Below are 25,140 nucleotides of genomic sequence, written 5' to 3'. Positions count from 1 at the left end.
CCATAAAGGCCTGTGTATACTCCATCATTCAGTCGTGACTGCTGCTGATTGAAGAGGTAAAGCAGTGAAGACCTCAGCCAGAAACCAACTTCCAATGTGATGTAACATAATGATATAGACACCAACACATACACTTAAACATATTTTATGCATATTAACTTGATCAGGATGACCCTAAAACTTGTATCGCAGATGGGCCTGTTGATTATAGGGAAACTGCCATTTGCCAGAGTGTAAAGGACTAAAAAGTCCACTGTCTCTTGTGTTTAATGTTGGAGAAATGATCAATGTTGTGCAGAGGCTATATTAAGGTGTAGCTGGATAGAACTGTCAAAAGCCTGTGTACCCAGACTGGATATAATCAAGGCCAATGACCCATTAATCAATGGTGTCCTAGTCTGATGCATTCATTTCCATAAAGGCTTGAACTGGGCTGACACCAAACATTGTGGAGGTCACAGGTCATGGCCCAGCCAGACGATCTCATCCAGCAGGAAGTCGATGTCCTCTGGCTGTGTGGCAGGATTGGAGAACACACACCTGAAGAAATTGACTTTGGCTCCCAAAGGCTGATAGCCAATCAGAACAGAGCCCTTCTCCATCATCCTACCTTTGATTTGAGGAGCCACCTGCGCAGACATAAAGAGTGACGGCCGCTATCAAACACAAAATTAGTCTGAAGCAGCGGTGCCTGACCATTACTGAAGGAGTCCAGGGAGCAAGTGATGTTCTGTACTGACCTGATGGAGTCTAGTGTCTCTGTCAGGTCCATGTGGCAGGCCTCTCAGACTGGGAGGGATGTACCAGAAACACACATTACTGTGCTCCGGCTGTGTAAGAGGTGGAGGACAAATAAGCCCAGTAAATATTGATTGGTGATTTATGGTGACATATAAAGAGGTAAATTTGAAGAAAAAAAAATAAAATTTCAACAGGAAACTGAACTAAAACTACAAACTAGGACCCCCTGGGGACAATAAAGTCTAAGTATAAACAATTATAGGGCCTGCTAATATTCCAAACATGGTTAGTGCAAGAAATGTAATTCTCTTGAATCACTATGCACCTTACCGCCACCTTCAAGAGTTTTCTTTTAAGATACACTGATAATTTGAACGCTACACAGTGTGTTTGAAAAGATCAGTCTTATTTTCACTGTGAAAGCCTCACTTTGTTTTTGAAGACCAGTTCAAAGTCTGTCCTCCGCTGCAGCTGATCATGCAGATACTCTGCGTTCTCCAGGCACTTGTTGATCTGAGACCCAAAACCCTCTGAGCCCTGAACAAGCGTGGGAGAGACACACAGGAAGTTAAGTAGGCAAACAGACATCTTGTCACACAGTCTTGCAAAGTGGGTCAATTAGGACAAATTAGTGAAAAATGTAGAACCAAGCAGCACCCATAAATGCAAAAAGGTAATGTCACCTAGTAGACATGCACACGCACTAAACTGCATTTCTCAGTGTCAGTCAATGCTCTAACAGTTTATTCTAAAAACCAAACCTTTATTTTTTAGTAAACTGGCACAGAGTCACCCAGTAAAATATATAACACACTGATGTGTCTGTTCGACTTGTGGCTTCCATTAGTGGGGCAACATAGCCCTGCAGATTTCTTTACACTGATGATGGAGGTCTCCAAAATGAACAGAAAAGTTCTTCTCTCAAAGTGTTGATTCAGATTTAATACACAGCAGGAGCTGTATCAGAAAGAGTCAAAAGTATATTAACAGGTTACATGGATACCTTTGCCTTCCACATGAGCCAAAGTTTAAAGGCATCAACATGTCGGCCACACTGGATGCTCTTATCCCCAGTGTCATAGCTCACATCGTAGGGCTTGTCTGACTGGAAAAGGTACTCTGCCCCCAACTCATTGCACTCCTTTAGGAGACCCTGTAGAAAAGAGAGGCCCGAGATTATACATGATGCATCTTTAAAGACAACCTTGGGAGACATATGGCATGATGAATGAAAGAACAAGAAGAGTATGGCAGAAAGGGTCAGATTCTGAGACTGGGAACCCTCTCTTTTTCCTGCTGCTAACAATTTCAGCAGACTAGAACAGACAACATTGTGTAAACTTGTGATATACTTTATAATAATCAGTATTCTTGAAAAGTGATGCAGAAGTAATGCTGCCAGGGTTTTATTTCTATCAGCATAATGAGGAGACATTTTCATCTCTTGCCAACTAATTAACATTAAAGTTACTGTTTAAACTTGACTGGTCCATTTTTCCTGGAGCCAACATGCTCTGTCTCTTCGTTAAATACTGAAGAACATGACACGTTGACTTCTATTTTACCAAAACCACCACTTCTTCCAAAACTTCCAAAACCAACACTGCAGCTGCATCTCCTCTGCTTAAGGTCTGTACAGCCTCTCCAGAGGATCTTCAGCCTGAACCTGCAGACAGGGAGGGTGCCACTTCTGTGGAAAACACCATGTCTCGTTCTGGCGTCCTGCTGAGCTGAAAAACTACAGACATCACACATCATGAAGACACCTTCTCCACCTCCTGAGGCCACAGAGTGAACATGCACTCGACCTCCTACAGTGCCAGGTAAATATTTAGGGGGGGAAATGTGTCTCCTGAATGTTGGTGAGCAGCACAACTGTCTTATCTCTGTTTCTGTCCACCCTTTAAATATAACTCTGAGTCCTGCCACATCCACATATATTCTGACTGGAGTGAGAAGAATGGCCTCAGACTGAACACCTCTGAGACCAAAGAGATGGTCATGGACTTTTGCAGGTCACTACCCTCAAAAGGATCACAGCATTGCCAAATCACAAGCTGTGGGGATGCATAGGGCTACAGTTTGTCCAGGGTTAATCCGCAGAAGGACATCAAGTTGGCCAAGCACAGCCACCAGCTAATGATCGAGGAGCAGTTCAACAACTCGGACACTGATTCCTGTGGCAAGCCATCCCAGCCATCTACATGCTACGTCTGTTCAGTCACATTCAAGTTGAATCTGATTAAATCATATGTACCTTCACCTCCCTGTTACACCTCCTGGAGAGGACCAAACCTTCCCTTCCTTCCCAAGTGGTGGGCCGTTTGAGTGACAGACTGACATGTCAAAGCCTGTTACCTCATGTAATTGTATTACAGGACACAACAGATGAGTAGAGGATCTTTTCTTACTCTCTTCTTGACCAGTATGACAGAGCACTGCAGAGGGACACCCATCATCTTGTGAGGATTCCATGTTACAGACCAGGCTCTGGAAAACAACCATTTCAAATTTAGCAGTGCTGTACTGACTGATGACAAACGTAGCCCCTGCTGCTAACCATGCAAAAACAGCATGTGGCTAGAGCCTCAAGTGTCTGATGCACAAGTTATGCAAACCCCTTCACATGCACAACATGGGCCAAAATGATCCACATCACTTTCCTGCATCTTCCTAAATGTTATTTCCTCTGTGGCTGAGCTGCTTTGCTATACGTTTTGCAATCAATTTATTTACTGATTTGATATTCCAAGTATTGATTAAGTATCTTGTTTTTGATTACCACAAATCGTGATTTTCATGTTTCCTTTCTGATTTCATGAATGAAAATACTTTTGAATGACCACATCAAATATACACCTCCTGTCAACACCATTAGGCTCCAATTCTTCCTCAATACATTTTTAAAAACAAAGTATTCACTTCACTTTACACCATTAGGTTCTGGTTTCTTCCTACTGCAATGTTTTAAAAACACAGTGTAAAATGAAAACAGACTATAAAATGTGATATTTGGTTTCATTCTGGTTACATGTTCCATCACTCCTATTGTACTAAACCATCGTGTTACATATCTTTATCAATTCATACTACATCTTAATCAACACTTAATCAATACATTATGAGTGTGGACAATAACCTGGCAACTTGTAGAATAAAAAACAGTTCAGCTGCCACAAAGAGGAACTTCTATCCAGTTATTAGTGTCTTTATTATTCATAGTGAGTCACAATAGAATAGAATAACCTTTTATTGTCATTGCGGAACAATGAAATTAGGGAGTTGTACTCTTTCTAGTGGCATCCCACAGAGAAAACAAAGTCGTGAGAAGTGGTCGGGTTGCGTGTTATGCTGTTACCGTTCAATGCCCTGTAGTTTCATCCTGTGTCTGTCTGACATCAGCAGTCCTCCACCCCACGCTGCCTGGGGGGGGCAGAGGCAAATTAAAACACCAAGGACTCTCAAAGCATGTGGATTCAGTTAAATCACAGCACATGTGTATGTGTGCGTGGCACCAGTTACAGCATTCATACATAGTGTGTAATGTGATTACAGTGAATATTAATTGTGATGCAGTATTGGTGTGACTGTGTGATCTCATTGTTATCAACAAGACCTAAAAAACCTAAAAACCTCATTTATTTATCCATATCCCCAACATTGGATGATTGTAACGGTTTATATAACTTGATAAAAAAAAACTACCGATAATGGTTTAGTGTTTTCTTTTTACATTTTGCAGAAGAACATAACAGAACAATAGAAGAGAACAATACAGAACCTGTGCTTCAATTCAAAATTTCAGATTTACATTTGACAAGTAAGACTAGTGCTTGAAAATCAAAAAGACTTTATGGTTAAGCATCCTATTGAGTTTCTCCAAAGCTAGCCCAAGCCAAGACCAAATGAGATTTTAAAGGGACTAGTGTGGATGTGTGTGTGTGTGTGTGTGTGTGTGAGAAAGAGCTAAAGAGGCGTGGGGCACCTTACATCAACATGCATCCACAGTGTGTGTCTACGGCAGATGTCTGCAATGTCACTGAGAGGATCAAAGGCTCCGTACACCGTGGTGCCTGCTGTCGCATTCACATAGAATGGAACTAAACCCTGCAGAGAGGAAGCTCAGGTTAGCCTCATCATGTACGGTAAAGGCTTTGTGCACTCCATCAACTGTTACATAGACACAACATCAACAACATTTTAGTGACGGACCAGACGTTTAAAACGTGTCTTCATTCTGTGAGAATTTTCTCATAAAAACTGTATATACTAGACAATATTCTCTTTTTTTAATTTAATTTAATTTATTTCATTCATACCTTTTCTTCCGCTGCAGCAATTGAAGACTCGAGTTCAGCGGGAATCATTTTCCCTCTTAAAGTGTTAAAAGTAGACAAAAGTTCAGTAAACACAAGCCTGCTTTCCATAAACACTCTAAAAGTGTTCAATCAATATACTGTGTGCACAAAGAATTCTCTATGACTATCTGTGATTAAGCAGTAAATTGGACAATGTATTTTAGAAATAAAGTGCAAGAATTTACTATCCAGTAAATATGTTTACTGTGCCTCCAAAACACATATAGGGCTGCAACAGGTGAGCAAACATTTCTTTTGTCATACCTTTTATTGACTAATAACTACCCCATGTTGACATAGTGAATGTCTAACTTACCCACCTTTCATCACATTTCACCATGACCACATTGTCACTGCCCATCCCCAGCACAGCTGCAGACTTCTTCACTGAATAGTGACTCTGAATGAGTGAAAAGACAACCATTCATCTCAGTCTTTTTGTCTCACTTCAATGACGACAAGCAGGTACAGGTTTCATTCAGCTGAAGGAAAGAGGTCGCTTTGATTCTGAGAAAATGTTCCCAGGTGTGCATGTTGAGTGAAACTAAACAGAAAGCATCAGTGCACAGGAGTCAGCTTGGGATCTTACTTTGAAGGAAATAATAAGCTAGGAAGTGGACCTTGATCGAGGGCTGTGCTATTAAACTACTACTTCCTGAATCAAGTGTTACAGATGAAATCACATGTAGCCAATCCAAGCTGAAAGTGCTGACAGATCAAATCATTTCATCACTCAAACTCAGCAGGACATTTGTGGGAGGTTGAATCTGATTGCAGCAATTAAAAAGAGAGAGATGGTGTGTGAGGTGTGTTTACATGTTGTGAGGTGAAGAGGGCCAACCCGGGCAGAGCTCCCATCCCTCTGGTCTTCACCTCTGGGTAGAAGTGATATCTGGCCACCAGGATGCTGTACAGGTTGGATATCGTGCCTCCTACACAAAACAATGCACATCAGACAACTAGCATGTTTGTTGTTCTGTCTCAGTTCCTTACTGTCAAGTGTACACTGCACACTACAGTAGGGGTCAAACGTTTGGACACATCCTCTCATTCAATGGTTTTATCTTTTACATTGCAGATTAACATTGAAGACATGAGGACTATGAAGGAACACATGGAATTATGTAGTAAAGAAGTGTTCAACAAACCAGAATATGTTTTATAGTTCAGATCTCACAGTAGCCACCTTTTGCTTTGACGGCAGCTTTGCACACTCTTGGTATTCTGGGCATTGTTTTATCAAAAGAACTTGTTTCCTTGCATGCATTACCTGGACAGAAGATTCCATCTCCCTCATCATCAGGCCATCCCACAATGCTTTGCATCTTTCTTAGCAGAACCTCCTCCATTAGGATGAACACAGGAGACACTTCATAGGTGAACCTAGTAAAGACACCACATTGTGATCACCCTGGCTTCTTGGAAACATCTGAGAATCAGAATCAACTGTCAAAGACAGCATTAGAATAGTAAGTATAAGAATAAGTATAAGTATAAAAGTATGAAAAGTACTATGTGTAACGTCAGCCTAGGACTATTGCAAATACTTTGCAAGAGCATCCATAAGTGTTTATGATAAGGTTAAGTGAATGTCATCGATAGATGGATACTTTATTCGTCCCTTATGGGAAATTCAGGTATCCAGTAGCTCACAGTCAAATTTACAAACAATAAAATGGACAAGTGATCGAGTGAAGTCAGTCAGTGGGTGAGCCACTGCCCTGAACTGAGGTGCTGTACAGTCTGACGGCTGTGGGGACAAAGGATCCTCTGTGCCGCTCCGTCCTCAGCTGCAGCGAGAGAAGCCGTCCACTGCAGCCGCTCCTCTGTCCTGCCAGGGTGGAGCGATCAGGCTGAAAGTGTCCATGATGGCCTGCAGCTTGCTCTTCACCACCATCCCCGGTGAATCCAGGCTCCTACCCAGCACTGAGCCAGTCTTATTAACCAGCTCATCCAGCTGCCTGCTGTTCTCAGCTGTCATGTTACCTCCCCAGCAGACTGCAGCACTAAACAGGACACTGGCCCCCGCTGGCTGGTGGAACATGTGCAACATTTCACTGCAGACATCAAAGGACCTGAGCCTCCAGAGGAAAAATAGTGTGGTCTTTAAACCTGTCAGGTACAAACCTGCACTTCAAGGAGGTGTATGCATAAAGAACTGATGTGACAAATAGCATGTGCAACACCAACCAGAGAAACATCTCCCCTATCCTTTGGAAAGTCAGGAGTGGGTGTAAATGTGGAATACATAATGGTGAGTCATCACTTCTGGGGGCCAGTGCATCAAGCAGAATATATTGCACACACTGTAGCCTGCACTCAGCTGTAAACATGATGAGGAAAGATGGTAAATGGTCCGTATAGAGCATTTCTAGTCATTTCGATGGCTTTTCCATCACATCCTCATTCACACATCATTCATTCAGGAGGAAGACTGTTCTTTCACACACATTCACACACTGAAGCTGCTTCAGGAGCGAGTTGGGGTTCAGTTTCAGTTCACTTTGACATGCTGACTTAGAGGATCGAACCGCCGATGGATGACCCACTCTACCGCTGAGCCCCAAGGTCTCAAGTTTGTCCCACTTCTTTGCCATCAATTTTGCCAGCCAAGGAACTGGTAAACATTGCACTTTGCTATCTGCACTGCACAAGTCAATTGAAAGTGTTTAACAGAAGCAGGTCCAGCTGAGGTGAAGACATATACTGTGTGCTCTTGAAAAGGTTTTAACTGGAGCCTAAACTGGGTTGGCTACTTGATCACTGTTGAGAGACAGGGGTACAAATGAGAGGTTTTAAGTTAAGAGAGTTAAGTTTTGTGTGTTCAATCATAGTAACCGTCTGACTGTCAGTCGTTTCCAGTGACTGTCTGTGGCTGAAAACACAATGCACCTCAGCTGCTTATTGACTGGAGCAGGGCGTTAGGCCAACAACATTCTCCTATTACACAATATGAGTATTTAAGATTTGTCTTCTACAAAATGGCTCCCACGTGTGCCCTTAACTGCCTGGATGCTCTCCACCACTCAGCCATCCGTTTTGCCACCGGTGCACCCTTTTCCACCCATCACTGTGATCTGTATAAACTCCCTCCACTACTACAAGTCTCTTTTAAGGAAAACACCGCAATACCTCTCCAACCTTTTGCACCTTTCGCTTAACAACTATCACCTGAGGTCCAGCGATCTCATTACTTTATCTGTTCCAAAAGCCCGTACTGTCTTCGGACAGAATTCCTTTCGTTTTGCTGCAGCTGATGATTGGAACTCCCTTCAAAACTCCTTTAAACTCTCAGTTCTCCCTTCAATCCATATGTTTAAACAGAAATTACTGTTGCACTTGTTGAATCCCCTCTGCTCTTTAGTCTCCTCATCATTGGTTGTGAGTCTTGGATGTTTCCTTTTATCTGCTCTTGCTTTGCTTTGTTTCGTCTTGTTTTTGCATGTTTTTCTGCTGGGGCCTCTCGCCAGGTCATCATTGTAAATGAGAAGCTGTTCTCAATTGATTTTACCTGGTAAAATAAAGGTTAAATAAATAAAAAGTACTGGGACTTACAATTTTCTACCTCAAAGTACCAAGAGTCTCATTAACATTCATGTGTCAAAGCTCAGCCTCAGGCTGCTTTTCAGGCCGTTCATGCTTCCAGCTTTGATAGTAGAACTGTTTAGTTTACAGCTCCACTTTTTTTTTGTTTTCCTTCATCTCAGCTCATGTCAGTGTTTTGTGAAACACTGGATCATTTCACCTCTGAGGAACTCACACAGTTATTCAAACTGAACCATCTGAGGGGTTCAGAGAGGAACGGGGACACAAGCCTAAAAGGCTGCTTTTATCTTTTAATGGTTCATAACCTTATGTTTGTTCATGTAAAAGAATGAGAAACTGCACCGAGGTGTTTCAGTAACTGTACAGGAACCACTGGTGATGAGCTCTTACATGTTAGTGTTGGCTGTAGAGGTCAGCCACTCGCCTGCCAAACCAATCACATCCAGACCTGAAGACAGCTGGTTGAAGAAGCGGGGATGACCTGAAAGAGAGAGATGGAGCCATAGCCATCACATGGGGTGTGTGAGTGGTGCAAACACACGTACACACATACACACACACACACACACACACACACACACACACACACACACACACACACACACACACACACACACACATCATAACCACCATAACCCTAACTACAAACAGTCCTTGCCTATCCATAACCCTGACCCCAGCCTAACCAGTATTTGTTTAAATACCTGCTTGGTTTTTTTCAAGGTTATATTATTGTTGGAGGAGTTTTGAATTCAAAATACCTCAAACCAAGTCTCCACCCAAAAACAGTTAACAGAATGATGTCATCACAACGTGTCCACACACACCTGTACTAACACCATACTTGAGTGTGTCTCTGCAGTCCACCAATATCTGCTCCAGAGTTTCTGGTTGGTCCGGCAGTTTCAGACTGAAGCCCTCCAGTCCCTCTTTCAGCTGGTGAGGATGGTGGAAGTCAAGGACCTGAAAAACAGGCAGTAGTACTTTTCCATTATATTATGCTTCAGGAGCAAGTTGGGCAAGACAGTATTGAGATACTGTACAGGATACACACACAGCAGTCAAACAGTGCCTTCTTTATATTATTGATAGAAACAGTTGAATACCTTGGAGCTCCTCTCACTTGACTTGCAGATATAACCCCACAAGAGGTTAACCAGCTCCTGCAGAAACCCTCTGGTCATCTCCTCACCACCTGAAGCTGGGAGCAGGTCTGTGCACACACACACACACACACACACACTCATTGAAGGGACTATGATGTTAATCAGGGTCCACATAAGTGAGGTCCTGACCTGGACCCACCGCACAAACGTCACCACAAAGACAGTGAGACCATGGCGATTCTTCCTTCCGCAGGCTGTGGAGGCTCAACATGGATTCCAACATGGATGGACACTCTACAACTGCCCCAGTGTGGCACTGAGAGTATCCTGACTGGCTGCATCACCACCTGATGTGGCAATTGTATCCCCCTAAACTGTAAGGCTCCACAGAGGGTGGTAAAAAACTGCCCACCATATCACTAGAACCGAGCTGCCGTCCATGGAGGATCTCTACACCCAGCTAAGGCCAACCTTCTGCTGCCACCCAGCAGACAGTACCACAGCAGGGGCAGCTTAATACGATGGGCCAGAAGACTTTTGAGCATTCATTTACGTTGTGTGATTTTTAGACATATTTTCCTGAATATTGTCAACAACTGCTTCATCATAATTATTGTGCATATGACAACAAAGAACTTGAAACTTGAAGCACATAGACACACACACACACACACACACACACAGACATATTATATATATCATCCAAAATGACAGTAGATGAATTTTGTACATCCCTCACACAACCAAAGACTAACATGCTGCCCATCAGTGACAGAGGCCTCCTGTCCTGTCTGCCCCTCACACTGTCTGGAGGACCACGCCAGGCATGACCCTGGACAACCTCACCTTTACTGTAGATGCTGCTGAAGTCAGCAGGAGTCTGTCCTCTGCCTTTGTCCCTCACTGCTGATTCATCAGTGATTCTATCTGAAAGTAAAAATTGTACATGATTGTCACCAAGCTGCTGTTGATGCCTTAGCCAAGTCTCTGCAAACATTCATGCACGATTTAAGGTTCAGTGCTTTATTACCATATCAATACGATGGCTGGGATTTGCCCTTGTGAGCTCAGAACAGAAAAAGAGCTTCAAGTGCTTTGAAGACACCTGTGCCATTGCACAATTATTCAACTTGCTAAGTTGTCTGCAGTGCTGTTTGGAGGCAGACAGCTTCAGGATCTGTGCTGTTCTGGAGCCTGAATGTTCAGGTCACAGCGCTGCTTCATCTCTTGTGAGAAGGAGAGAAACTGAAAAGGCTGTTAGCCAGACGAGAGGAGTCCTTCAGAACTTTAAGGCCCTTCTTTTCAAATGTGGCCTGAGAGATTACAGCCCCACATGTTACTGCACAGGTGAGTATCTAGTTTTGGCTCTGGATATTCCACATTTTTTCAACTGCCTTAAAATAAGCCACTGGTGTATTGTGATTGTCATTCCCAGGGAGTTATAGCTGCACACACGTTGAATTTCATATCTGATCTGAATAAAATGCTTCCGTACAGGCTGAATATGAATCAGGAAGACTTCTTCACCTCTAGTGACCGAAGCCTCAGTTTTAATCCTATGACATATCATGTTCCACTCCTCACCTGTAAGGGCAGGACGGCCTGATTAGGTGTGGTCTTATTTTAGGCATGAATTGTGTTTCACTCTGTGTCACAGTTATTTTATCATAGCTACCATAAATGTGTCATAGAAAACAAGTTGTGTCCATTTATGATCTATCTATCTATCCTTCACGGGCACATCAAGGGCATTAGTGGTCAGGGAATTTATCCCTTTACAGTTTGCATATTATTCAAATGGATAGAAGTATAATGTTTTAATGAACAACCAACTACTGTACTACAGACTGCAGTTTATGCACGATAAGAAGTTCACATATCAGAGCAGGTCATCGAATGCAAATTTATGCAAGAACTAATGCAATCAACAACAAAATAATAAGTTATATCATAAGTTTTCTTATGATAGACTGCATGGGAGGCATATTGTTAGATCAACACAATAGTTGTGGAAGTTAGAGAACTAACTAACTAGGAGCATAGTTTACTATTGAACAAAATAACTGTATTTATCAGTGTAAACACCTTTTTAAAGAAACAAATTCATTTATTTAGTGAGTTAAATACTGACTGACTAGTTAGTATAGGGTTCATTAACAGCCCTGAAAATATGTTCTCTCATTCAACTTACTTTGAGTGATGGGATCCACACACACTCATATACTGTACATATGCTTATATTCACAGAATCACACTTAATAACTGGAAGACAAAGTACATGACATTGTATTTTTTCAGTCAAGCCACATGCACTGTGAACCAATCAAAAGTGTTCAAACTTTTGCAGAAAATTCAATTGTGTGGTCATGTAGGATCTTATATATACAGGTGTGTGCGTGTGTGTGTGTGTGTGTAAATGGTAAATGCTCTGTATTTGTATAGCGCCTATACATGACAGTCAACAGTGATTACTCTTTAGCCAACAGTTCAGCTTCTTTTCATTCAGTATTGTAGTGAGATTCTTACTGTTTTCAGCATAACTGTTTTAAGATCATTCACATTTACACTTAGTGTCATCAAGTGACTCTTACCTGGCAGCTGGAAGAAATCCATACCAGTGAAAATCAACGTCACTTCTTCAAAGATGTTTCTGAGCAATTTCGTTCAGTCCCACTGTAGCTGTTCTCACCCAAGAGTCAGATGAGATATCCCCAAAAAGATATTTCATGAAATCCTTTTTGGATAGGTTTGCACTACGTGGATAAATGTTTCAGCCTGATAGTTGCTTAGGCGTCTGTGATTGGAACTCATCCAACACAGAGACAGTGTGGTATCAGTCTGCAGCATTTAAAGAGCCACAGGTAAAGGGAGGTGCTGTCTGCAGCCAGTTCTCAATGAATAGCATCTGCATGATTCTTTAGTCAGGTGACATGAAGCTTTGAACTATGGAGCCGTGAGTTTTGCCCCTCAGTGTCAAAGAGTAAAAAAAGAAAACATTTTTCTTTTTTTGGGGAACCCTTTCCTGACATAGATAGATGGACTATTTTCATATTTATTTGAGATATATATATATATATATATATATATATATATATATATATATGTATATATTATATGTATGTATATATATATTTTAACGATGGAGCTCTATGAAACAGAGGAAGAAGACACACGAGGCTTTGAATGCACACAGAATATATACATACCACGTGGTTGTTCTGAATGTAAAAGTACAAAGGATGCAGAACACAGCAGTATGCTCACGCACTACCGAAAGCATAAAGAAGACAGGATAAGATTAGCACCAGGACTGATGAGTCAGGCAGAGAACTGAGCCTCCTGGGGATTCTGGTAACAACAGTAGATGGTGTGGAGGAAACACAGAAAGCGGTTGTTGAATAGCTAGACAGGATTATATCATAGAGTTTAGTGAGCACCCTCCCCTCTCTCTCTCTCTCTCTCTCTAATCATTATTAAAAGCTACCATTATAGCATTCCTTTATTTACCCTGTGCTGCAAAGCAGTCCAGGAGCAAACAGGCTGGTGTCCAGCAGGGGGCGCTGTGCACCCTACAGGTCATGGTCGCAGCTCACTATGAACCAGAGGAAGAAGAAGGAGCGGAGCAGCAGCTGGTGCTGGGCGGAGCTGGAAGGAGGAAGAGGAAGCACAACACAGTCCTGTTAGAAATGTTCGTGTTGTGTTTGTAAAAATGCATTTCACTGAACAGGTGTTTATTCCGTAAGTGTGTGAGGTGAGCATGGTCCTCAGGTGTGTTTAGGGAGCGGGTTTGGCAGGTGGTCGTTATGATCTGTTCTACTCCGATGTTAGCATAGCTCATGCTATAAGGCTACATGTACTGAGCTGGAGGGTTTGTCCTCTTTGAAAGGCTACTTTTACTTTGACTTTTATTCGACAGCGTGTTAGAGTGAACAGTTAGTCTGTCTCCTGTCCTCCACCTGTCACTGTAATGAATACGCTAACTTTAGCTAGCTGTAGCTAGCTGTAGCTAGCTGTCATGGACGTTACACTGTCCTGTTGCGGTACTCAGTAACGGCTCAAGTGCACAGTCTGCGGAAACTGGAAGGTTCTGAAGGCTCTGGAGGTTCTGAAGGTTCTGCAGGCTCTGGAGTCTCAGAAAGTCCTGGAGGCTCTGAAGGTTCTGAAGGCTCTGGAGGCTCTGAAGGTTCTGCAGGCTCTGGAGTCTCAGAAAGTCCTGGAGGTTCTGAAAGTCCTGGAGGCCCTGAAGGTTCTGCAGGCTCTGGAGGTTCTGAAGGTTCTGGGCACATTTATTATGGCTGTGTCACATTCAGGCTCTCACACATTTGACACATTAACTGTGGAGACAGGACTGTTGTGAGGATTTGGTGAGACAGCATGTAGACATCCTCTTCATGTTCAGCAGTGGGCAAAGTGAAATATAGGTGTTACACTTACAATTAAAGAGAGAAGAAGAAAAGCATGGAAAAAAGTCCCAGAACCTGCCTGTGAAACTGTCACTGTGTGATTAGATCTTTTTCTAATGTGTCGTCCCAAAGATTCAGACTGTCCCCAGATGTGATCGTCCTTTCAGAGGCAGCCTTGTGACGGTCTCTGTTTTTGTCTCCCAGCCTAGCCGTGTGTGCATGAAGCCTCTGGACACGACTGGGACTTGATACTTGTGTGCAGCACCATGGAGGAGACGAGTCGAGAGGCGGTGGCCACGGCGGTGCAGAGGGTGGCAGGGATGTTACAGCGCTCAGACCAGCTGGACAAAGTGGAGCAGTACAGAAGAAGAGAGGCTCGCAAGAAGGCCTCTGTGGAAGCCAGGCTGAAGGTGATGTGATCGCAGACAGCGTCCGAGAGCAACCACTCACTCACTCTTCATCTCAGCAACAACTATTGTGTCAGAAAATTGTAAAGGATAAGATTTCTTCTAATGTCAACAGTCCAAAACTCAAAGATTAGTTGAAAGTAACAAAAAAGTTGAGAGAAAGCAGCAGTTCCTCACCAGTCCTCAGAGGCTGGATCCAGGGAACGGTTCATTTCTTGAATGATTAGTTTTGATTGTCAAAATGTTGCTGAGTCATTTTCAGGGTTAGGCTCATGTGGGGATTCTATAATCCTTAATGTTGAATTCCTGAATCGTTGGGTCTCTCTCTAATTAAAGAGTTTGGTCTAGACCTGCTCTTTATGGAAAGAGTCTTGAGATAACGCTGTTATGAATTGGCACTATATAAATAAAGACTGATTGATTAATTAATGAAAAGATGTTTGTAAAGTTGACATCATTGACTGTAGTCTCAAAGGATTAAAGGAATATTTCAGTCAAAATACCAGTGAAGTTTGAATGCCACAATAAAGAAAGTTAACCTTAGCTGATGGAAGTTCTTGTAAAATTTTCCTGGGATAAAACTGTCTCCCATCTGGCTTAATCCCAGTGTTTCCTCTATGACTCTCACTCCCTTTCCCTATAAAGTTTTTACTAAATGTTAAAACTTGTTTTTCTTAATCCCTTCCATTCCTGATCTTGAAGTCACAGTGAAATAGTCCTTCCATCAGATGGGAACCGCTGTATTCCAAATAGCATGTCAGCGTCTTTGTATGTCTGTCATTGTTTGGGTATTATACAGATTAGTAATAATGTTTATGACCTATCATATACCACATCATTATTCATTGACACAAATAGTGTATTAATATAAATGATAACTTTTGTAATTGAATATGTGTCTTGATGACCCCTGCTGTTCTTCAGGCAGCCATCCAGTCTCAGCTGGATGGCGTTCGCACTGGACTGACTCAGCTGCACAGTGCCCTGCTAGACGTCAAAGACATCCAGAGCTCACTGGCTGATGTGAGTAAAGACTGGAGGCAGAGCATCAACACCATAGAGAACCTGAAAGATGTCAAGGACGCTGTTGTTCAGCACAGTCAGCTGGCCTCTGCTGTGGAAAACCTTAAAAACATCTTTTCTGGTAAGCTTAGTTCAACTCTGCCTAAAAGATGTGGATGATTGTGTCTCATCAGAGACACTCTGACATTCATAAGTGTCACTTTGCTGTGTGTACAGTACCAGAGATCGTGGCGGATACGCAGCAGCTGATAGAACAGGCAGAGCTGCTGCAGGCCCACAGGAAGCTGATGGAGCTGGAGTGTTCACGGGATGACCTCATGTATGAGCAGTACCGTATGGACAGCAAGAACACAAGTGACATGAACCTCATCTCCATCTACTTTGAAGATGTAGGTTCAGGTATTAGAGCAGTAGTGTGTTGGGAAAGAACAGCAAACGTATCATCACCATTTGTAGGGTTGCACCAAACTGCCCAGATGCCCATTCAAATACAGATACCTAAACTCTTGGTATTGTCCAAACATCAGATCAGAAAACTGATATGTTACCAGTGCTGTCATTTTTTATATCATTTAAAATATTTACATATATTTACAACATTTACCTGTTGTTATGTGTTATGTCTGTGTGGTTACTTTGACTATATTTGGTACATTTCCACTCTTGCAAATATGCATATAAATATGGTTTTTATTCAGATAATTTAAACTGCTATCACTGAATCACACCATCACAATCAACTTGTCTCATACAAAGCTTGACTGTTACTGTGTGTAGTTAAGACCTTACAGACAGCAGGTTCTGATGTGTCATTGAGGTGGTCCATTTTAAAGGTCTTATTCCCTTCCAGGTTCAGGGGTTGTCAGATGAGTTGGCCAAACAGTTATGGATGGTACTGCAGAGATCCACGGTAACTGTGCGCAGCGACCCTACCATGCTAGTGTCTGTGGTTCGTATCATTGAGCGGGAGGAGAAGATTGATCGGCGTATGGTCGACCGTAAGAAGCAGAGTGGGTTCATCCCTCCTGGGCGACCCAAACGGTGGAAGGACAAGATGTTTGAGGTAAGAGTTGTAGAAAGATCAGAGTAATACTGTTTAAATACTCAAAATGATGAGCAATATGACTTTTTATGGCAATTAGAACAAAGCTGATTATCTCTTTGTTCTCTTGTGAGGTATTGGTACTGTATATTGGCTATACAGCAGTGAACAGTGGCGTTGTGGTCAGCCTCTAAACAAATGAGCCTTTCCTGAATCTGAACCTGAATTTGATCTGGTTGTGTTGCAGGTGTTGGAGGGTACAATTAGCACCCGCATTGAGGGCACACAGTCAGTGACGAGAGAGGCTGATAAAATGTGGCTGGTTCGTCTCCTTGAAATAACCAGGAAATATGTTCTGGATGACCTCATCGTTGTCAAGAACCTCATGGTGCAGTGCTTCCCCCCTCACTACAATACTTTCAACAGGTAACACAGTGTTTTTCTGTCTGTGCTGAATGTCTCCCAAGCACAAGATTATGGAACATATCAAATTCAGAATAGAGAAACATTTTTGTTCTGGCTACCTCGCTGTCCTTCCATTTCCAAGAACCTTCCAACAAGGTTCATTTGTACAGTCAGATGTTAGAATTAATTAAAAATGTATATGGAAGCCTCATTCTCAAGTCGCCCTGACAAAGTGTCAAGGTGTATCACCAGAACAATGTATTAAGATTCTCAGTCATCCAGGTCATAGTTATTCCTTAGGAGTTGAGCAAAAGGCAACTGGACTTTCGCCTCCCGTCCAAGAGGCTTCTTCAGTACTTCAGACCTTTCAACAAGTCCAGTTGACTTTTGCTGTGAACTGTTAATCCTACCGACTAATGAAAACCTACAAAGTTGTACATCTGTCATGTAACTCATTCAATTAAGTGTTTGCTTACATGTATGTGTGTTTTAGGTTTTTTAGTCACTACCACAATGCTGTGTCCACTCGTGTCAAAGAACTGGCTTCTGAAGACCTTGAGGCTAATGAGATTGTATCCCTGCTAACCTGGGTCCTCAACACATATAAGAGGTACGTACACAAAAACACACAATTTCACAAGCTCTGTCCATATACATAGTGTTTATTGTTGGACATTCCTCATTTCAAAGACACAACTTAATCATTCTCTGGACTGAACACATGTGAAACATGGGTTATGCCGTTAGTGGCAATTTGGGTTTGTTGCAGCCATGGGTGTTTTTTTTTTCTCAAAATGTCAAACTATTCCTTTAAGGACAAGAGTTTTAGTTATATAATCTGTGTATGTGTGCATGTTTTAGCGTGGAAATGATGGGCCATCCAGAGCTCCGTTCAGAGTGTGACATCAACCAGCTGGAGCCTCTGCTGCCTCAGGATGTTGTGGACGACCTGCTTAGCAAATATGTCAAGACCTTTACAGTAAGCTCCACATACACACTAACAGCAGCACTAATGGATGTCCCCTGGAAGTTATTTAGTCTGGAAGCTTTATACATGTTATCCATCCAGCCATTATCTTCCACTTATTCGGGGTCGGGTCGCGGTGGCAACAGGGCGCTCCAGACGTCCTTCTTCCGAGCAACGCTTTCCACCTCCTGGGAGATCCCAAGGCGTTCCCAGGCCAGATGAGATATGTAATCCTTCCAGCGAGTTCTGGGTCTGACCCGGGGTCTTCTCCTGGTGGGACATGCCTGGAAAACCTCCAAAGGGAGGCACCCAGGAGGAGGCATCCTGACCAAATGCCCGAACCACCTCAACTGGCTCCTTTCAATGTGAAAGAGAAGCTGCTCTGTTCCGGCTCAGCTCCCTCTTCACCACAATGGGCCGGTACAGCACCCGCATTACTGCTGACGCCACCAATCCGTCTGTCCATCTCGTGCTCCATTTTACCCTCACTCTTGAACAAGGCAGAGAACCATGGCCTCAGACTTGCTGACCTTTATCCCAACCGCTTCACACTCAGCTGCAAACCGCCCCAGCGCCTGCTGAAGGTCACGGTCTGAGGAAGCCAACAGAACCACATCATCTGCAAAAAGTAGAGATCGCCGGCAAGCTCCAGCTCAAGCTCCAGAAGGGGGCCCCGGTTTCCCTAACCTTCATACGGGGTTTTTTAACCACTCTTAGTCTGGCCTCTCCCCTGGAACCACTTTGCCTTGGTAGATGATACTGGGGGCTCCCAGGTTCACAGGAGCGCACAAACTCCCCCACCACGATTAGGTGACGATTCATTGGGGGAGTTTATACACATTATGCCTGCCTTTATTTCATTTGGTCCTCCCCCATAATCAAATTGTGAGCGCTACCCTGAAAATAGACCTCCTGCACTCGGCTTTAAAGTGTCAAATACACATTCATTCACATTCACAGTTGGAAAAAGTCAATGTCTCAATGAATAAAGCTAATTAGGTTACAGTGGCAGAGAAACAATGTTAGAAACCATCTTTTTGTTTGTCTTCAGTCGAATATAACAGGCTGGCTGCGGAAGGCCCTGGAAACAGACAAGAAGGACTGGCAGAAAGAAACAGAGCCTGAGGCTGACCAAGATGGATACTACCAGACCACACTGCCTGCCATTGTCTTTCAGGTAACACACACACAGCTTCTGACTTTAGACCAAGTATTGCTGAATCTGAATAGGAATGGGCAGATATAGAGAAAACAGCAAAGGGGGCAGCATGGTGGTGCAGTGGTTTGCACTGTTGTCTCACAGCAAGAAGGTTTCAGGTTTGAATCTGCTGACGGCACGTTTGAGTTTTGAACCTTGAACCTTTCTGTGTGGACTTTGCATGTTCTGCTCCTCCTGCTCGTCAGGGTTTTCTCCAAGTACTCCGGCTTCCTCCCACAGTTCAAAGACATTGATGCCCGCAGGTGTGAGTGTGAGCCTGTGTTGTTTGTCTCTATGTGTCGGCCCTGTGATGGACTGGTGACCAGTCCAGGTTGTACCCCGCCTCTCGCCCAAAGTCAGCTGGGATTGGCTCCAGCCCCCCCTACGACCCTTAAGGATAAGCTGTATAGACAATGAATGTCATTGAGTGTGTTCTTCCTGAACCTCGACATCCATCCATCCATCCATCCATCCAGAGAGTTCTAAAGCTGTTCAAGATTGAAGTGATCACGGAGTTTGTTTCTTTGCTGCCAGACTTTGCCAGTGCACCTCTGCAACAGCATAGCTTGTGGCTACTTATGAATATTTGGCCATGTTTAATGCAGATTAAAGTTGATAAGATAAGAACTCCAGTCAAGTTCTGAACACACGTCAAAGATTATTAAAGGAAACTGGACCTATGTATTAGTTTGAATGTCACAGCATATGGTGTGAACACATGGGAATGAGGAACAGTAACCATTGTGACTCATGGTATGTTGAAAAAGTGAAGGGTTGTGAAGCCACTGCCAGTTTCAGCTTTCTCTTTCTGATGTTTATGTATCTGCACTCCGCTCTCTATCAGATGTTTGAGCAGAACCTGCAAGTTGCGGCGCAGATTGATGGGGATTTCAAAGAGCAAGTTCTGAAGCTCTGCCTGAAACAGATGAACACTTTCCTCATCAGGTAGTTTTTTTCATACTGTTTTCTTTCTGTAATGATAAAGGTTTCTTAAATCTATCATTTAGATTCATGGGATTAATTTCACCACACACATCTCAAGCCCAAAGATGTCAGAATTGTTTTAAATTTAACGCCACATGCAAAATATTTTAAACATAGTATCAGATCTTGGGTGATTTTCCCATGCATTCACACAATTACTTCTGATGTCTGCAATTACATAAATTACTTCTATGCAAGCAGTGATCAAGAGAACAAACTGCGATAATACTATTGATTGCTCTGTAAGCAGATGTGTGTTGTTGCTGTTGTGTGCAGGTACAGGGAGGAGGCGATGACCTACAAAGAGGACCACCTGAGAGACAGACAGCTGCCCCAGTGTTATGTACAGTACATGATAGCCATCATTAACAACTGCCAGACATTCAAGTAAGACTTCATTTTGTTCATGAACTACTTCACTTAAAGTAAATTGGCCATAATGTCAAGTCGGTTGGCCCTCTCTGTATGAGAATGAAGTGGTGTCACTAAATCTAAGGGCAGAATGGTAGTGGCCTCAGAGTGGAGCAGCATGCCAGGGAATGACATCCCCATAATAAGGAGCAGAGAGGATAAGTGCTTTAGCAGCACCCTCTCATTTGGGCCACACTTCTGTTGCAGCTTACTAACAAGGATTTCTATGTAATATTTATATGTACGTTTCTCATCGAGCCAGATGCAAAGGCATTTGTTTTGAATAACCAGCAGAAATTCAGAGTTGGCCCTTCCTACCTCTCTACCTTCAGTGATGTCGATATGGTCAATCAATCAATCAATCTTTTAATCTTTTAATCAATTTATAGAGCGCCAATTCATAACAGCATTATCTCAAGACTCTTTCCATAAAGAGCAGGTCTAGACCAAACTCTTTAATTAGAGAGAGACCCAACGATTCAGGAATTCAACATTAAGGATTCAAGAATCCCCACATGAGCAGCATCAGATATTATATTAGGCTACTAATAGCTGTAGCTACTGAACCAGTGACAGGCATCCCTTCCAAGGATGACAGTGGATAATGTTTAGTCTCAGGGAATGGTCAATCATGTCAGAGCATTTAGGACAGCAAGTGCACTAAAAGGCTAAATTTAAAAACCAAGAACTGTAGGTGGCTGCTGTTTGTGGAGGGGTCCATGTGGTGTCAAACTAATGGCCAGCAGCAAAGACATTTCTATTGATAGCTGATCAGATATCATCTGGACTTAATGCTACATCAGCAAATTCAGAAGTATGATTGATATCACTATGGTGCAGGTCGTTCAGGCAGTTTATCCAACTCTCTCATGTTAAAGTCACCCATAACTATACGGTACACGGTAATCAGTTCAGGCAGCTCCTTAATGGCAGAGAGATGAGCTGATGGGGGTCTATACATTCCCTACTGCTAAAGAAGCAGCACGCAGTATTGTGACTGGAAAGTGTGATTTAAAAAAAATAATTTTTGCATAAACTGCTGCGCCATCAGCTCTCTAAAACAAGCACCACGTAGGCACCAGCATGGTGCCAGTGGACGATGATATAGTGTCAACCACTTTGGGCTTTCATATTCTATTGCATGACAGTGTTCCCGTGTGTTTCTCAGAGAGTCCATCAACAGTCTGAAGAGGAAGTACTCTCAGTCCTCAGAGCCCACTGCCAGTGATGCTGCCATAGAGAGGACACTGAATGAGGTGGCCAAGGAGGGATGCCAGTTCCTGTTGGACGAAGTCTTCTTAGACCTTGAAGTAAGAAGGGCTCTTGTTGGACTCGACTACATTTACTGTATATTTAAATGAGATCTTTTTTTTAAATCCTTTATTATAATAAGATACTTTCTTTTTGCAGACATTTGCTAGAAAGAAAATCGATTTCTTTTCATTCTCAATGCTTCAATACATGATTTTGATATTAATTTCACTCGTTTGTTTTTTACACACAGTATGTTGGCATGTTAGCACTGTCATCAGTAGGATTACCCCTTTTGCTTTTCATTTCAAGTGACAGTGTAAATGACAAAAACTGCTTGGTTTGCATTATGAAATTCCACTGTAGAAATACTGTAATGCGTTTAATTGTTTTGATTTGTGACTTTGCGCTGAGCAGCATCACCTGAATGAGCTGCTGACCAGGAAGTGGCTGACGGGCTCTCATGCTGTGGACACCATCTGTGTGACGGTGGAGGACTACTTCAACGACTTCAACAAGATCAAGAAACCCTTCAATCAGGTGGGATCGTCATATTCTCTCACTACCATAGTTGTGGAAGAGACGTGAGCTTTGCATTTCTAACACAGAGACTATCTGACATGTGTGCAGGAGATGACGAGTGAGGCCCTGCGCAGGGTGGTGGTGGAGTACATTAAAGCAGTGATGCAGAAGAGGATCACCTTTAAAAATGCTGATGAGAGGAGGGAGGGAGCTGAGAGGATGATCAAAGAGGCTGACCAGTTTAAGTTCCTCTTCAGGAAACTGGCTGCTGTGAGTTCACATAGAATTTCTACACCAGTATTACAGTTGTAAACTACTATTGACCACTGTGTTGACTTCAGTCTACAAATAGTTCACAGCGCTGTGAGGAAGCAGATCCTGTGTACACACTGCTTGTCCAGCACAGGCGTGGTGTACTGACAGATTGGAGGGACATTCCTAACTGTGCTTGGTGGTTACATGTAGGGCGAAGACACAGACCGACTTTGTGGTGCCATAGCTGCCATTGCTGAGGTGTTCAAGCTGACTGACCCCACGCTGCTGTTCCTGGAGGTTACCACTCTGGTGTCCAAGTATCCTGACATCAGGTACACACAGTCACACACACTTTCACATCAGCATGACTCATGTATCTCAGCTGATAAGGTTAGTGTCTTGACTTTCAGGGTATATTTCCATTGAAGTTATTAAGGATTCATATTGTGTCATGCACTATAATACTGTCAACATCTGTTGGAACATCATAGAGTTTACACCTCACAGTGAAATATGCATCCTGAAATACAGTTTCTCTTCCTCTCCAAAATCTGTTTTGGCTCGACAATAAGCACATTGTCTAGCTCGAGGCATGCTCATGCACTGTGACAGTGATGTCATCAATCCGTGCACACTTTTCACAAGCTGACGGCTGTTTTTTTCTGGGCTGATGTTTTTTTTTTCTTTTTAAACTTTGCATTTGAATTTTCACAATTTTTGTCTTGCTGTCACAAACATCTTAATGACACATCAAGCCAGCAGTGCACGCACATTTTTTACATCATTTTTTACAACACCTCAAGCCCAAGCTTTGCTGAATATTTCTGACTCCAAGTGATTGTATCAAAAAATAAACCGCTGTATTGAGCACTGTGTGCTGCTGCTGGGACCGAGGTCTGGACCCTCGACATGCCCACGCTGAGAAATGAACATTATTGCATGAAGCCATTCCTTTTTCCCCACGAAGCCGTGACATGTATGCATGTCCAGCACATCCAAATGGAATGCAGCTATTAAAAATGCTACTGACTACACCCAATCACATGTATCTTGGATGAGTTTCTTCATAAATGATGCTGTGCTCTTGGTTGGTGCCACACGGTCTAAATGTTGCAATGATCCCTGTCCTTCCGGCTCTCCGTAGGGAGGAGCACATCCAGGCGTTGCTGGCAGTGCGTGGTGACGCCAGCAGGGAAATGCGTCAGATGATCATCGGGACTCTGAGCGAGAACAAAGTATCCTATGGTGGTGTGACACAAGCCATCTTCAAAGACATCACAGTGCCCACCATCACCATGACGACCATGACTACCATGACCTCCATCGCAACTGCAAAGCTGCTCAAATAAAGCCAGTCATCATCACCATGACACTATTTTCACCTTCAGCACCCTCAGACATGATTATACTATACACTTCTTTTTCCAGACACATTTTTAATTGTTTAATGCAGTTTGCTGTCTTTTCCTGTCCCCACCTTTAATTTGGTGTTTTTATCGTCCTCCTGATCATGTGTGCTCCAGCAAATAATAAACTTGTAGTTGTGAAAATGGACTGTGGTATGACTTCTAATTAGACGTTGATGTATTACAGCATTTGTACCCCTGCTTTTTCTTCTCCTCTTCCTCTCTCTTCTTTTTTTTCCCCTCACTCTGCTGCTTCTCCTCCTCTACTATGAACTGATTTGTGCGCAGATGTGACCGTTAACAAATTCCTGTTTGCCAGTTATGAATTCGACCCAGTTAGTGAACAAAAAAATGTAATGAAATTAATGAGAATGCAAATGCAAATTACAAAAGAGCTCAAACAGACGCTGACACTATAGGGTCCTGATTTCTTATGAGAAAATACCCTAAAGTCATTTTTCAGTACAACAGGAAGCAAAAGGCAAAGCCGGGAAGAAACGATAACATCATGCTCCTATGCTGCTGGCCTTGTTGGTTGAAGGTCTTCAGTTAATTAATGAAGCTGAAGTGACAACTCTATTGAATTGAATAACTGTAGCTGTGAAGAATGTACAAGAGTATGAGTAGACCTGCCTTCTGTCTGTCTGTCTGTCTGTCTGTCTGTCTGCTCCTGCACAAATAGATCATTCACAGTGTTTTGTGACCACCAAACACAAAATTTCTAATTTTGTCTTCAGAATCTCACACAGCACGTACAAAAAGAGAACCTCAGCATCAGTACCGTCAGATTAGTGCCACACATACAGCCTCCAAGTTAGCAAGCAACACAACTTTGTACATTTCTATCAGTGAATCATTTGTTGCAGTGGTCAGTCCATAAGTATCCAGGTAGCAACGAGAGTAAATGTGCAGTCATAGATCATGCACATCAATGATGAAATGAGTAAAAAAGGAGTTAGGACCTTAAATATGTTGAACCTCTGTTAATGTAGATGATGTGGTCTACATAACATTACAGAAAATCTACATTTAGACAACATGGTGACTGAGCTTCACTTTATTAGTTAATTGAAAGCAATAACATTTCTTTCCTTTTTTCATCTCAGCTGGGGCCG

General features: G+C 42.8%; 2 protein-coding genes across 3 annotated transcripts; one reads left to right on the top strand and one right to left on the bottom strand.

Annotated features, from left to right (window-relative positions):
- Window positions 1-371: 371 nt before the first annotated feature.
- gad3 (glutamate decarboxylase 3) lies at window positions 372-12,364 on the bottom strand. The gene is made up of 16 exons (XM_070844529.1): window positions 12,343-12,364; window positions 10,598-10,678; window positions 9,752-9,858; window positions 9,473-9,608; window positions 9,036-9,126; window positions 6,370-6,482; window positions 5,916-6,031; window positions 5,420-5,499; window positions 5,061-5,115; window positions 4,732-4,848; window positions 4,100-4,164; window positions 3,153-3,231; window positions 1,745-1,894; window positions 1,171-1,278; window positions 741-830; window positions 372-629 (listed from the first exon to the last, which is right to left on the bottom strand). The coding sequence occupies exons 1-16, from the start codon at window positions 12,362-12,364 to the stop codon at window positions 456-458; spliced, it is 1,584 nt and encodes a 527-aa protein (XP_070700630.1). The 3' UTR covers window positions 372-455.
- A 1,016-nt stretch (window positions 12,365-13,380) lies between these two features.
- On the top strand, window positions 13,381-24,159 carry exoc3 (exocyst complex component 3). Of its 2 annotated transcripts, none has more exons than XM_070844526.1 (16): window positions 13,381-13,502; window positions 14,359-14,564; window positions 15,486-15,705; window positions 15,801-15,973; window positions 16,435-16,647; window positions 16,874-17,052; window positions 17,525-17,641; window positions 17,893-18,010; window positions 19,050-19,175; window positions 20,041-20,141; window positions 20,457-20,567; window positions 21,760-21,901; window positions 22,260-22,382; window positions 22,473-22,634; window positions 22,830-22,951; window positions 23,764-24,159. In XM_070844526.1, exons 2-16 carry the CDS (start codon window positions 14,421-14,423, stop codon window positions 23,966-23,968), a joined length of 2,256 nt encoding a protein of 751 aa, XP_070700627.1. In that variant the 5' UTR covers window positions 13,381-13,502; window positions 14,359-14,420; the 3' UTR covers window positions 23,969-24,159. The 2 variants fall into 2 exon arrangements, with proteins under 2 accessions (XP_070700627.1, XP_070700628.1); XM_070844527.1 differs by having other exon boundaries at window positions 13,392-13,489.
- The last annotated feature ends 981 nt before the right edge of the window (window positions 24,160-25,140 follow it).

This window comes from Pempheris klunzingeri, chromosome 15 (assembly GCF_042242105.1).
Source record: "Pempheris klunzingeri isolate RE-2024b chromosome 15, fPemKlu1.hap1, whole genome shotgun sequence".
Taxonomy (NCBI): Eukaryota; Metazoa; Chordata; class Actinopteri; order Acropomatiformes; family Pempheridae; genus Pempheris; species Pempheris klunzingeri.
This window is presented reverse-complemented; position numbering and strand designations above follow the sequence as displayed.